The sequence below is a fragment of the Dendrobium catenatum genome, unplaced genomic scaffold, assembly GCF_001605985.2.
Source record: "Dendrobium catenatum unplaced genomic scaffold, ASM160598v2 fragScaff_scaffold_920, whole genome shotgun sequence".
Classification (NCBI taxonomy): Eukaryota; Viridiplantae; Streptophyta; class Magnoliopsida; order Asparagales; family Orchidaceae; genus Dendrobium; species Dendrobium catenatum.
Genome location: NW_021319382.1, coordinates 1,203,305 through 1,218,894, shown reverse-complemented (window position 1 = coordinate 1,218,894; position 15,590 = coordinate 1,203,305). Strand labels below are relative to the sequence as shown.

At 35.3% G+C, this 15,590-nt stretch overlaps 1 protein-coding gene across 2 annotated transcripts; it reads right to left on the bottom strand.

Moving 5' to 3' along the window:
• Positions 1-516: 516 nt before the first annotated feature.
• On the bottom strand, positions 517-15,334 carry LOC110114331 (adenylylsulfatase HINT3). 2 transcript variants are annotated; one of them, XM_020847183.2, is made up of 7 exons: positions 14,918-15,334; positions 12,842-12,897; positions 12,224-12,281; positions 4,216-4,282; positions 1,118-1,173; positions 970-992; positions 517-885 (listed from the first exon to the last, which is right to left on the bottom strand). In XM_020847183.2, exons 1-7 carry the CDS (start codon positions 15,116-15,118, stop codon positions 846-848), a joined length of 501 nt encoding a protein of 166 aa, XP_020702842.1. In that variant the 5' UTR covers positions 15,119-15,334; the 3' UTR covers positions 517-845. The 2 variants fall into 2 exon arrangements, with proteins under 2 accessions (XP_020702842.1, XP_020702841.1); XM_020847182.2 differs by having other exon boundaries at positions 970-1,023; positions 14,918-15,329.
• Positions 15,335-15,590: the final 256 nt, after the last annotated feature.

The following is a 15,590-nucleotide window of genomic DNA, read 5'->3' as shown; positions in this document are numbered from 1 at the left end:
ATTGACCCATTTAATAAATAGGTCGAGTTCGTATTAATTTTTTCAACTCATTTATTAAATGGGTCATAATCGAGTTGACTCGTGAATTTACTTTTTATCTGAAAACGACCGGTTTCATATATTTTTTTCTTTTTTTTTTACTTGCAAGTATAATCTTGAGTATAAAAAAATTCTTTTACCAAAACGGGATAACAAGTTGATTCAAAACATTTGAGTTACGAACAGGTTGTGGTTGGATTGTCCAAATTAGAGTTGGATAAATTTCGGGTCGAACCCAAACCGAATTTCCAACCCCTGATTTGACGAAAAGTTATTTTGTGCGGTCACCAGATAGAGTCCGAAGGAGGCAAATCAGAGTGCGCCACATCACTTTTTTAACTTGTATTGAGTGATATGATGCGCTCTGATGTACCTCCCAACAGTCCGGTGAACACACAAAATAATTTCTCCGCTTTGGCATCCCTAGTCTCAAGCCTGGGTTTACATGCATATATTTGCTAAATTAATTTTTAAAACTTCCTTCAAGTCTTCAATCTGTCTAGTATGGAAAAACTAAGACATAAATGAATACATAGACGATAGAGTTCTATCAACCATAAGACCTTATTGTAAACTGTACAGAACTGTTCTCACGTGAACTGCTTATTCCCATCGCATTTTTACAGACTTTGAGAACAATCAAGACCAACATTCTTGCAAACCAAAGATATTTCAAAATTTATAAATGTAAAAAATCATGTACAGAAGCTCTTAATCATGCAGGTTCTTATGGAGCTGAGATTCAAGAGTGCTGCAACAAGCAGTTGGCTGAGGAGAGATCCTCTCTCGGATGCGACTCACAAGGCTCAAAGTTTCCTGATTCTGTTCAATTGGCTGCCTATGGCCCTGCAAATTAAATTCGCATTCAGTACAGGAGCTTCTCTTTCAATGAAATCTGTGCAGGAAATCAAGTAAGAAAGCAGATTTTACCTCAGAAGGCCATAGCTGGTCACCTGCTCTACGAGGAATTATGTGCAAATGAGTCTGGTATTAGCACAGAAATGACATGTAAATGCTTGAAACTGAAGCACGTAGAGTTTTAGTAAATTAGATGAGTGTGTCAGCAAAATGAACTTACATGAAAAATTACTTGGCCTGCTGCTGTTCCGTTGTTGACCAGCAAGTTGAAAGAATCTGCATCAAATATATATTTTTTACTTCAACAAATGTCCATTTATGTTTGATCTGTATTTTGAACTGGTTTGGTTACTGATCAAGTAGGTGGACTCAAAAGAAGGCAAGGCAATGATTCACACAAATAAGCCAAACATTTAGTTGTAGCAAAAAGACTGTCAGAATAAAACAAAACACGTATGCACATCATTTTAAATTTAGCAAATTGAAATTAGGTCTCCTATGCTATATAAATTTGAGCATTTGGAAATAAAGAAGTCAATGATAACCAAATTAAATGTGATTAAAATGAGAATGTTAAGATGAAAGTGTCATAAAATTATGAAGGATAGAAGAACAAGTTATAATTTTAAAATGGAGATGTGATGAGACAAGCATTTTTAAAAAATAGAATAGTGCAAAACTTCATTTGGTGTTTGTTTTTGTTGTTTTGCATTTTTAAAAAAGTTCAACATAATATGTGCACCTCTTCCATTGACTTAACGATCATGATCAATGTCCTTACAAAACAACTCATCCATCTCTTTCAAAAAAGTAATATGGGGATTCTTTTTATTTCATGTATCACAATATCAATCTAACATTATCAACGGAGACTTAATTGATTTAGGCATGTCAAATAAAGGAAAAGAGATGCACCACCAAGATGAGTGGATAAAACTAATGAAGAAATATTATAAAGAAAAAAATATAATAAATGTAACATAATGCATTATTCACCTCATTTTTTAAGACATTACAATATCATGAGGATAAACAACGCAAAGAACTCAATATTTCAAAATGCAAAGCACTTTCTAAGATAAGGCAAATATTCATTAAACTAAAATTAGTTTTAAGGTTGATTTTAGAACAAGGCCAGCTTCTTCATGGATCAGATTCAATGTGCTCAAGGTGTTGCTCCTCTTGTCGGGACATTAAATAGAGAAGACAGCTATCATCATCAGCATTTAGCAGCATATCATGGTTATGGCACAAATCGCCATGCCTGGCTGCAAGCTATGTTAAATAACTGTAAATAACAACCTCGAAATAATGAAGCCGCTAGAATGTAGATGAAGTTGATTGTCGCGTACTGCATACCACATGTCAATGGCAAGCTTCAGTGCTTTAACGATTCATGTTAGAGCATCTGCAGAGCCCATTAAAGCACCAAGACTAGTTGCAGTATGTGCGCATATATAGCCAACAATAATCAACTAAAGATGGTTTAAAATAGACAATGATCCTTAATCATAAAGAATACCTATCCTACAAAACGCAATTCTATGAATTAAGGACACTTATAAATAGTCTTTCTATTGTACTGAAACTTTAGGACACCTGGATACTCTAGGATCCTTTAAGGAAAAATTATTAGGTACGGAGTGCAGACGGGGTGAGAACCGTCTGCACAGACACAGAGTACCGAGCGGTACCCAGTGGTACCGAGTGGTACCGAACGGTACCAAACACTGTTTTATACTAGTGTGCAGACGGTTCTCCCGTCCGCACTCCGTACCTAATAATTTCTCATCCTTTAAGACACCATATCAGGTATGCCATTTTGAATGCCCAATTTAAATATAAAAAAATAATAGTGGGATATGCCAAACCCATCACGCATGTCATATTTAAAATTTTCAATAATAATGTAATAAGAATCATATAGTAGCAAATAAGACATAATAATTAATATGGTGTATTAGCTACAAACAAGACCAATTGAAAAATGTTCATTATTTTAATATGTTTTTACTACATTTATGCACAAATCATGATGATGATTTTATTGTGTTTGGGCCCACAAGTATAAAACTAAAGTTATATTCAAAAGTTATATAAATATACTTTTGCATGTATTACTAGATGCAAGAGAGAGTATTATCATATCTAAATTATCACACGTATTAGATTAGTTACAGGACAAATGTGTACTGTAGTATTTTCCCATTATAGAGATAAGAGGATATCCTTCATTATAGTAATTTCCATGATTGTTCTCTTCTCTTGTCTATATATAGGCAGATATATTATTTTACTTAAAAAAAATTGAGCAAAGATGTAATCATTACCTATTGTCCCCCTTCTAATAGAGATGAAATAAGATAAAGCTTATGCTCAAAAGTATTAGGAAGGCAATGAACTTTAATGGTGATTATGGTAATACTACATTATGTTCAACATGTCTTATGAATAAAAAGTGTTAAGTTGTGTGAAACTACATAGTTAAGCTATAATAATAGATCTTAAATAGATCCCTGGGAACAAGATCACGAATACCACAACACATGGCTTGAATCGGGGGCAAGTGGAGATGTTTAACATAACTTAATGTGATCCTATGGCAAGTGGAGATATTTAGCATAACCTAATGTGATACTATAGCAAGAGGTATATACGGTGACATTTATTGCAATCTCTTGAACCGTGTGTGATTCCTACATTGTGTGAGATTCCTTTTCTACGTCATGTTCTATCGAGCTTCAGACTCTTGCGCCACGTTGTTTTTGTCAGGCTCTTAGTGTAGGCTAATTCTTGTGTAGAGCGTGACTTTCATCTCCTTTGTTGCGATCCTTTTGTCACACCTTCACCGCTTCACCTATAATGAAATTTTGGCTCACTGGACGATTAGATTTGGTATTTAAATTGAATCAACAAAATGGCAATTGACCAAGGATATTAATTGGTTATAAATAGCTGCCTGATGCATAAAATTTGGGACAGCTTTGATTCAGTAGAATTTATTATTTTTGTTTAAATTTTGTGTAGGAATTTATAATGCTTGGCAGCGCATTTATTCCAGCCAAATAGAGAATCCTTAGCTACAGACATTTGACCTTCCAATATAACATTAATATGTTTTGTGAACCTAAAAATACTAGTTAGCATCCCTCGGTTGGAAAAAGGCAAACCACTCAGCATGTTTCTGAAAAGATCACAGCTGCACATGTAGATACTAATCCAATCCAAGAGAGAAAATAAAGAGACAAAGAAAAAACACTAAATAATGCCATATTAGTGCAATGAGACAATTTTTTACAGTGAATTCTGTCAACCTACCACATTGTGTAGCTTTCATGATCGCCTTTGTAAGAAAGGGAACAGTGGAACACATGGCTGCTACAACCTGCATTTGCAATTACGTGTCATTTGGCGGTAAATCTTAGCTGCAGGATATAATGTTCAGATTTATACTGTTTGATTCACGTATAATATGATTAGAAGCAAAATTCCAGAAACAGTTAAGAAAAACATGAAACAGTTCACAGTGCATTTTGACGTGACAAAAATCATGGAGCATAATTGATGTTACAATCACCATGGATATATTATAACGCTACACTGCAATTATAGGTACGGGGGGGCAAAGGCTGAATAAAAGAACAAAGAAAATAATGACATATCTCGGCAGCATATCTAATGGCTTTGAAGGGGGGAGAGACTGTATTATCCAGAAGCAACATCTACGTGATCAAATCTGTCAACCCTCATTGCTAAGCTTACCGCACCTAAACTCAACAGCATTCTTCTTTTGGAGGGAAACAATCCTAGTGACTCATTATGAGTTAAAGAAAAAATTTTAAGCAGTAGATACATATGCTAATATCATAAAGGACAAATTCCAGTAGATACATCTGCTACACCTACAATTCTAAAAATGTTTTAGTTATAGTTAACCAAGATAATCATTGTGAGCAGTAACCAGCAACCTCCTGGAGGAGCGATTTTCTAGAGAGAGAATCTTCTTCTTGGTTTTTTTATTTTGTTTTTTGCGGGCTTTCTGCGATCGGATCGTTGAAGGGGGATGGTGATTCCGGACCGCCGGCAGTGGATTGCCGGCGGTAATCAGGCATCTGATCCGTCTCGTATTGCTCCAGTCAAATCTTCCGATGACAAAAAATTTAAAGTTTGCGGTGATGATCAAGGAACAGCAAGAACTTCTTCTTGTCTGGTTATCAATGAAGGTTTTCGACCTCCTTGGAGGTATGAATCTGTAGTGGAAGGCAAAGGAAAAGATATTCTTGATGATAGTAAAAATGTGGAATTAGTAAAACCAGGTTTCAGAAATCTGGATACATAACCTACGTCGTCTGCAAAGTTAATTCTGAAGGTTAACAAATTCACGGGGATGCAAGAATCGGGAATCCAGAAACAAGCTATTAAAGATCTTTCGATTGCGTTTGAACAAGATGACAATGTTGTGAATGATGTTGATGAATTGAAGGTCAATTCTGTTTCTCGTAACAATTTTACATTGGCGTGGCAAAAGACTCAGCATATTAAGTTGAGTTTCAATAGAAATTCTATTCAGTTATTTGAAGATGGAATGGCAGTCTTGCTTAATCCAGAGAAGGAATTGGCAGACTCTCAGGTTTTGAAGAAATCATCTGTTATTAAGGTGCTTGGGCAGGATGTACCTTTCTCTGTTTGTAGTCAAGAGCTTAGACGACAATGGAGCATATATGGCAGTTTTCATTTAACGACATTGGGACGTAACTAGATTTTATGTTCTTTTCCTAACATTGAATCCATGGAGGAAGTGTTTAGTGGAAGGCCTTGGTATATTGGCAACCACATTATCGGTATGGATAGGTGGTCTCCCTCCTTCTCTACAGAATAGTTAAAAGGTATCACATCTCCGGTGTGGATTCGATTTCCGGGTCTACCATTAAGCTGTTGGGACGAAGAGAATATTGCTATGATTGCTTCCATGGTTGGAACTCCTATGTTACTTGATGGGAATTCTTTCAAATGGGGGAAAAGGGAATATGCTAGGTGTTGTGTGCGTATTGATTTGTAAAGGAAACTTCCCAAGGGAGTGTGGATAGAAGGGGTACATGGAAGAACATTTCAAAAGGTGGAATATGAGAAGTTAACATCTCTCTGTTATCACTGTGGAAGGGTGGGGCACAGCAAAACTTTATGTCCTGAAGTGATTTCAGAACAGTCTAAGGAGAAGAATTCACATGAAGCAAGGGAAGTTTTGAAGCAAAGTAATGATACATTGGATAAAGGTTTACAACAACAAGGAAATGATGAATATGGCCCATGGATCCACGTTAACTTCAAAAGCAGAAAATTCACAGGTATGCAAATAAAAACTACGGATCAAATGCTCCAGTTAAACAGGTATATAAACCTGTTGAAAATGTGAATCATAATAAGGATGGCGTGCAGATTAGTGAGCCAGTTATTTCTGAAAAACTGCAAGGCAATTCTAGCATTCCAAAAACTGTAAATGATGCTGAAGGGAAGAGGATCCAGGAATTACCCATTGGTTTGAATAAATTTCAAATTCTGGATAATGACCTGGAGGAAGGGGAAGTCATTGAGATGGCTAGTACTGGAATTAATAATGAATCCAATAAGGAAAGCTCTGCTGATACTGTTATTATTCCTGATGTGTTTGCTGATAATGCAATGCAAGATACAGGTGACCCAGCGATACACCTAACAAACTCAGGCAAATTCAAATTATCCAAGGAGTTGAGATCATTGGGACCAATGGAAGCAGATCAAAGGAAGAGGAGAGGTGAGAAGAAAACCAATAAAATGATAGGGGAGAACTCCCCTATTGTTACTTAATGGCATCCCTTATCTTTTGAAATTGTAGGGGGGCTAGAAAGAGAGAGGCCTCCTTATATCTTTAGGGAGATTGTGAAAGACAATGAAGGTTTTTTTGTTGGTCTTACTGAAACGAAGTTGTCTTCTCTAGACATAAGTGATATCAATATGATTACTGGAAATGAATGGGATTATTTCCATCATCCTGCGAGTGGTACTTCGTGTGGCATCTTGGTGTTGTGGAAAAGAGCTATGGCGTCCTTTGAAGTCATTGAGCATTCTTCCTAATTTATAATGGGAACTCTTAACATTAATGCTTTGGGGAAATGGAATATTGCTACTGTTTATGGAGGAAGGGATGTTCAAACCCGCAGAAGTCTTTGGCAAGATCTTGAAGGTTGTATGATAGGTGATAATCGCTGTATCATTGGAGGAGATTTTAATTGCATCCTCTCTAAGGAGGATAAGAAAGGTGGGAAGAGATTCCATTTCTCTAAAGGGACTAAAGAAATGAAGATGTTCTTAACAAATAATGATTTCCATGATATTGATTTTGTAGGTCCAAGCTTTACTTGGTGTAATAACAAATAAGGCACTTCGAGAATTTGGGAGAGATTGGATAGATGTTTATTAAATTCTACAGCTCTACACAAAATCCCAATAGCTAAGGTTCGCCATTTATCTAGAGTTGCTTCGGATCATGCTCCCATTTCTCTTAATATGGTTGAGCCTCAAAATCTGAAATCAAAATTTTTTAGATTTGAAGACACTTGGAAATCCTACCCGGCTACTTGGAGCATTGTTTTAAAGGCATGGAAGAAAGCTGATTTTGGTACTAATGATGAAATCCTTCAAAGAAAATTAAGGAGAACTTTGAAAGCTCTCTATTTCTGGAATAAGAATAAGTGCAAAGAATTGAATTCACTGAAAACAGAGTTGAAGAGGGATATCTTACAGCTGCAGTTGGAAGAATCAAGTGTTGGTCTCACGGCAGATAAGCTGGAACAGTTAAGAAACAAAATTCATGAGTTAAACGTGACTTTGGGAAGATTGTCTACTTGGTGGAATAAAAGAGCAAAAAGTAAATGGCAGCAAGATGGTGATACAAATTCAAGATACTTTCATCAGTATGCTTCAGCTAAGAGAAACAGTAATTTGATTTGGCAAATTAGAAATGAAAGTAATGCAGTAGTAGAAGATTTTGATCAAATAGAAGATGTGTTCTACAACTTCTTCAAGAGGAAATGGACAGCTAGGGAGTGCAAGCTTACTGGATGGCCTTCAGTTCCGGATAATCTGAGAATATCTCGTGAAGATGCAAAGCTCTTGGATGCTGAATTCACTAAAGAAGATATGTTAAAGCTGTTTTCAGTCAAGGTAATAACAAATCACCTGGTTTTGATGGCATTACAACTTCTTTTTCAAATTTTATTGGAAGATTGTGGAGGAGGATACATGGAAGGCTATTGATAATTTTTTCAAAACCGGTTGTATGTATAATGAATGGAAAGATACACTTATTGTCGTAATTCCAAAGATCAATAAGCCTATTGTTCTTTCTAACTTTAGGCCTATAAGTTTGTGTCAAACAACTTATAAGATTGTAGCAACCATGATTCTAAATAGAATGAAAAGCTATATTTCCAAGTGTATCACTGAAGAACAAGTTGTTTTTATCAATGGTCGTTCTATGTCTGACCATTGTCTTCTAGCTTATGAGATCTTTCATAAGCTTAGAATTTCGAAAAGCAAAAAGGGTTTAATGGTGGTTAAGCTTGATATGGAGCAAGTAGGGCTGCAAACGAACCGAGCCGAGCCGAGCCAAGTATGTGAGTGTTCATGTTTGTGTTCATTTAATATCACCTTGTTCAAGTTTGGTTAATATTTGTTCGAGCTTTATTGTTTGTGTTCATGTTTGGTTCATTGAAATTAAGGAGTGTTCATGTTCGGTTCATGTTCAGTTCATGTTCGTTCGTTTAGTGCTTATCGAGCTTGTTCGCGAACATATTTAACGATTTTTTTTAACTATCAAACAAACACGTTCATGAACATATCTATGAACAAACACATATATAATAAAAGCAATTGTCTATGTAACAAAGGCAATGATTATTTATATTTATTAATTTTATAGTCAAATATTAATTATTTTTATCGAGCTTATTCACGAGTTCAAAATCGAACACGAATCGAGCTTCTTATCGAGCTTAATATTGAGCTTGTTCACGAACTTCAAATGATGTTGTTCGCGAACATAAATGAGCCGAACACATTAGTGTTCAAGTTTGTTTATTTAAGAATCGAGTATTTAAAATATTGTTCAAGTTTGTTTGTTTAGTTAATTAAACGATCACAAACGAGCTTTAATCGAACCGAACAATGAGTAGCTCGTCGAACGTTTGGTTCGCTTGCAGCCCTAGGAGCAAGCTTATGACAGTATGAGTTGGGACTCTCTTGCCCAAGTCTTAGATATGTTTGGCATGACGAAGAATATATCTAGGCTTATTATGGAATGTATAAGGAATGCTAGATTCTCTTTTATCATTAATGGAAGGGCTTCCAAATGGATTACAGCAGAGAATGGTTTTCGGCAGGGTTGCCCACTGTCACCATATCTTTATATCCTTTGCTCTCAACTTTTCTCTTTAGCTATGTCACAAAGAGGCCATGATCTGGGGATTCAAGTCTCACTGAGAGCTCCCAAGGTGAACCATTTACTGTTTGCTGACGACGTGTTGATATTTTCCCAAGCTACAAACCATCTGGCTGTCAAACTGAAAAATATTGTGATGGAATTCTATTCCTGGACAGGTTTGAAAGTTAATAACTCTAAATCTCAAATTTTGTTTAGCAAGAGTATGAGCAGAGCTGTTGTTTCCCGAGTAAAGAAGGTTCTGGAGTTTAAAACTGTTAATGAGCTGCAGTATTTAGGCATCAACATGATGACAAGGAGACCTCTAAAATCTGATTTTCAATTTCTGCTGGATAAAGTGATGCAAAAGCTGAACTCATGGGGAAGTAAAAAACTATCCTTGGCGGGTAAATTTACTCTTGCTAAGACTTCTCTTTTAACTCTTCCTAATTTTGTTTCTACACATACCTTGGTCCCAAAGAAGGTGTTGCAAGAGGTTGATAAATGTTGTAGAAATTTTATTTGGCATAAGGGGAATAGTAAGAGGGGAATGCATTACATTGGTTGGAATACTTTGTGTAAACCAAAAGCAAAAGGAGGTTTGAATTTTCATTCGGCGGCAAGTAGAGCCGGACCTCTTAAAGCACGACTATCTTGGAGATTCCTTCAAAATTATGATTCTTTACTTTATCAGGTTATTTCTGCCAAATATGGAAATAACTTGTGGGAAGCTAAAAACAGGCATGGAAGTTCAATTGCTTGGAAGATTTTGATTGAAGGTGCCCAATACTTAAAACCTTTATTAAGGTGGAGAGTTGTTAATGGTAAGAATATAGATATTCTTAATGATACATGGCTGCTAGATAAATGCTTGAATGAATGGCCAATCACTGCAAATTGTCTGGAGTTAGAAGGATTAAAGCTCAATCATTTCATCAATGAGAATGGTGGTTGGAAACTCCAAAAGTTACAAGGCTTTTTTCAGAATGACTTTATCACTACCATCCTACATACTCCGATCGATAGAAGGGCAAATGAGGATTATCTAGAAGAAATTTGTTGTTTATCTGGCAGGTCTATTACTGCCCGTGCAGTTGAGGCATACAACAAGTTTAGTAGTATTGGTGATGATATGGGTTTTTTTACTTGGTTAAAAAAACTGAGACTTTCAGCTCGGATTGAATTGTTTTGGTGGAGATTGAGTAAATAAGCTATCCCAACAAATGTGTTCTTAAAATATAGGAAACTTAAAGATGAGGAACTATGTGCTAGGGGATGTCAAGAAACTGAAAATCTGGAGCATATAGCTGTCTGTTGCATTCATCTGCAGGAGATTCTTAGAATGATTCAAGAATGGGGGTTCTACATACCTATCTTTAATTCTCTGGCTGAAGGTTTACGTGAGCTGAGAACTCTTGCTAGCTTTGCACATAATATTGCCAATCTCTATTGTACCACGGTATACTTTAATTGGAGGAATAGAAAGGAGGTTAACCAGGGAAAATATGCAAATTCTGCTGCAGTTACAGTAGCTAATGTGCTGTCTTCAGCTTTTAAATCTTCTAATCCAATCATAGATAGATGGGGTGCTAATCTCTCTAGGGAGTTTCAAAACTTTTAGCACCCTCCATCGCTTGGTTGGATTAAGATCAATGTTGATGCAGCTCTACTAACTTCTTATAATGCTGGAATTGGTGGTTGCTTCCGTGACCATAAAGGAAGATTATTGATTGCTTTTGGAGAAAAAAGAACACATTGGGATATAGCTCATCTTGAATTGGATGTTGTGATGGCTATTAGAAGATTCATTCAACCGTGGATGCTTGAGAGTAAAGGGGTTATAATTGTAGGGGATAACATAAATGTTATCACATTCATTCAACATTCTTTGAATAAGGCTAAGTGGCAAAACTACAATTGGATGGAGGACGATTTTCTTTTCTGGGCCGATTTCAATAAGGTAATTCTTCACCATATACATAGAGATTATAATAAGGTAGCCGATATGTGTGCTACTTTGGCTTTAGATAGCAACTTTTGGTTCAATAGCTCTTCTTTTGCTAACATTCCTCCTCTTTGTTCTTTACTGAAGAAGGAATGTGAGCCTCTACTTTAGCTTGTATCTAGTTCTTTCCATATTAATTGCTACTTGCATTCTTCAAAAAAAAAAAACCAGCAACCTCCTGATCTTAATTATTTCAGCAGGCTTCTAAATAGAATTTTGTTCTTCATTCCCATTTATAATTGCATTTCACATTCTGCTAGCAAAGATAAATTGACTGTAGTTTAGGTTAAATCTTCATTAATAATGGTAACTACACCTATGAAAATGTTGGGGTGGCTTTAGTGGCAGATAAGATTAGAGAGAGTCACCTTAAATGGTTTGGTCACATAAAACGGCAGCCTTCTGATGACCCGGTTAGGAGAGTAGATGTATTAGATTTGACCAATGTTTAGAAAGGTAAAGGTAGACCTAAAAATATTTGGTTAGAAAATATTAGAAAAGACCTTTCTTTATTAGATCTAAATGAGAATTTGACTCCTAACAGGACATAATGGAGAAAAATGATTCATGTAGCCGACCACACGTAGTGGGATAAAGGCTTGATGTTGTTGTTGTTGTACACCTGTTTTTCCCTACCTCTTCCTTATCTCTTTAACATTAATACTGGACTAAACAATGAACAACTGGAATTACAAAGCATAAACCAACAAATCTAGGTCCAAAGTCCACGAGTGCTTTCTAGACATGAAAAAGCCTCGTTCATATAGCATCAAAATGCCTATGCTATAAAATTACATAAATGTCAGAAGATTTAATTTCATAAATCTGACCTATGCTGATGAACATGTAAGTAAAAGAAAACTCACCGAAGGTGGAGTAGCTTGTAATGAAGGAAAATGCAATTTTGGAATAATTAGAGAGTGTCTGCAAAAAGGAACCCAGTTAAAACATTTCACAAAAATGAATTATAATAGCATAATCAAAATATCTTTCATTAAGTTAATAAGAAGGAAAGGACTATGAGCAATTCATAAATTGTGTTAAGCTAACCTAGATTAACATTGAAGAGGGCCATACTTTAAGCATACCCATAAATTTCAACATTTCATCAAATTAGTTCTTATGATATCATGCTTATAATAACAAACAAACAAAAAAAACACTTGCAAAATCCATGAAACAGACTAAATGTCCCATTCAAGTGTAAAAGAAATTCATCGAAATGGAGATAAATCTAGGACCCAAAAAATTTGTACTGATAAGACTACTTAACACTAAGAAAAATATACATATCTTATGTTTCCAATATCACATAACCGAATAAATGAAACCGCATCAATCTAGAAGATCTTGTTGAGTTGCATAAGTTACATTCATGGAATCAAATCTAGAGGAATTTGCAACCCAATGAATGATAAAAATTTCTTTATGAGCATACTTCTACAGACTCTATGTGTTTTGCTCAAAAGGTTGAAGTACCATACCCAAAACTTAGAGGGTTGGAGTCCAAAATGCATAGACAAACATCATCTTCATAAAGCTGCACATAAAAGAAATAAGAAAGGAATCAGTATTCAAAGAAAGGAACTAATCTAGGAAGAAAACTAAAGCTCCAATTAGGAACTTGGAACAACTATTGGTTGATGAAAACCAAAATAATAAATAATAAAAAAATCAATGATGTCAAAAACATTTTTTAGGAGCTTAATGAAGTGATGTGCTGGCCCTCCACATCTCTTGCCTGTCAAAAGTGAATTCATGGATAAAGTTGAGCATCATGTCATTATTTTGTGTCGCATTGTGGCATTGCACACACGACTTCAACTCTGAACAAATTCTTAGTTCATATCTTGAGGTTTGATTCTACATTTACTGCAACTATGCTTGCAGAACCACAGTTATTGCAGTAATCACATCATCGTCCGTTGGTTTGCTTTTTTTCTCACTAAACCTCATTGCTTCTTGGTGATTCATCTCTACACGCTCTCTCACTCACTCATTTTCTTGTGCATTTCTCATTGATTCTCATTGTTGATGCTAGAGGCTTCTCGTTCGCAAGCTTGTCAAGAATGCTTCTTGATGCATCCTCTACAGACTCCTCAATGCATAACATCTTCACTCTTTCTTGCAGCATACCGCCTCTGCTTCTCATCATCTCGTCAATCTCAAGAGTATTCTTTATTTTTAAATATGCTTGTATTACTTTGTTCTTTATATCTAAGATTCATTTTTTTTCTTTTTTGCTTTCAAATCATTATAAATTACTACTATTGGATGTGTCATTATATTTGTTGAAATTTTAACTTAATTTTATATAACTTCAGTTAATTCAATGGTTATTGTATGCAAATAATGCATGTATATATGATATACATGTAAAGAGCACTCTAATTAGCAAAAGCCTCACTTTACTTTACATTTTGCACATTGAAGTAAAAATGAACCATTGAACATGACATCCAGCTTAGTACATTGAAAACATGACAAAAACTAAATATATCCAATGAAAACTAGGTAGAAATGTACTTTTGCCTACTAAAAATATTTTCTCTGAACATAGAAGAAACAAACAAAAAAAGGAGGGGAATCATGAAATTGGCAAAGATAACAAAACAGCATTAAAAGTTCAAGATTCCACAAGCAAACTTGAACAACCAATAGTTAAAAGAATAACAATAGATCAGTGAAGACATAAACTATACTTTTTTAATGCATAATGGTTTAAATTATAAATCTCAGCTCATTTAGCCTTTCTTCACCATTTTACCCAACTTTAGATCAAAAACTATTCCAACCTTTTTGTGGTTGTCTCCTCAAGTTCCTGATGTAGAGACTAATTTCAGCTTAGGGCTCATCTGGCTTCATGAAGTTAAACAATGTGATTTAAAAATCTGCTCAATTAATCAGAAACCAAAACTCCTTTAAAATTTAATGAATTCATTTTCACATAAAAAAGTGTGAAAATGAAATCGTTAGTTTCTAAAACATGGTTTCTATGTACAAGAAAACAAATGATCCCTTAATTTATTTAATACTTTAAGCAATGCTCATTTGGTGGATACCTAGGGACTGAATGAAAGCTAAACAGACCAATAGCTTGATAATGTGGAGATGTTTGCAGATTAATATATGAACGCTTTGTTTGTAAAAAGTGGATCCCTCCATTATGACCTAGAGGTCACAAATTTGAATAAAATAGCCTATCTGAAATGCAGGCATAAGGTTGTGAATACATCAATCCCTCTACCTACAGTACATTAAAACGAGCTCTACATAATGAGTTATGCTTCATCTCAATTACTCTATTTATGTTTCATATTAACTTTTCCAAGCATAGTCGACTTTCCCACAAATCAACCCATTCCACATAAAACCAATTATCATTATCAGATTTTTTTTTTTTTTTTTGAATGAAGAGTGATAAATTACATTATAGATATATCAACAGACAACTAAGCCTGAATTACTCGACACCGAACCCATCAATACATATTAAAGTACTTCATAATTTGAAAAAAGAAAAGGATAATCAAAGATAAAGAATGAGCAGGATGACTAACTTTGAAGGCTGGGGACTCCCCCCGAACAATCAAGCAAAATACACATCTTTCCTTCTCGGTGTCCCCTTCCGGCCGCCCACCATCGCCGGCCGAGGCATGGCAACTGGATGCCGATAGCACCGGAGGCAAAGCGCACAACAATGGCGGCCGTCCGGTTGAGCAGAGATGGGAACAGAGGAGGGCAAGCCGCCGTCTTTCCATTTGTGGGCTAAAAGTAACAGCCTTTCGCCATTGTTTTTGAAATTTTGGGCTTTGTGGAAGTGGGATTAGGGTTTCTGAAATAGGTTTTCAAGAATTAATATTTCCAGAGGAACTCTTGAATGTACCTAAAGCCACAGCTGATGCTACACGAGAATTAGGAAAAGGATCAACTTCGCGATTCGGATAAGCGTCGCATCGATGAGTAGGTAATGTGTGAACACTGTTCAATGAAGTATTTTTTGTTGGTAAGAGCTTAGTGCTTTTTGATAAGAGATTTTTTTTAAGGGATGTGAAATTTTTTTGTTCTTAAGAAAATATATATTGTTATAAGAGTGTTGTTTTTATTTAAAAATGTTATAATTGAGCTATTACTTTTAACAAAAGGACTCTTTGATTTTAAATAAAATGTAGGTAAAATATTTCAAATATAGGGATTTTAAAATATTAGCATTTTTATTTGAAGTTAAAGAAA

Bases quoted from the DNA above. Each gene is read 5' to 3' on its own strand.
- LOC110114331 (XM_020847182.2), bottom strand. From the start codon at position 15,118: ATGGAAAGACGGCGGCTTGCCCTCCTCTGTTCCCATCTCTGCTCAACC. The intron at 12,898-14,917 runs GTTAGTCATCCT...TTTTATGTGCAG, and splicing joins GGGAGTCCCCAGCCTTCAAA to CTTTATGAAGATGATGTTTG. The intron at 1,174-4,215 runs GTAGGTTGACAG...TATTTGATGCAG, and splicing joins CATGAAAGCTACACAATGTG to ATTCTTTCAACTTGCTGGTC.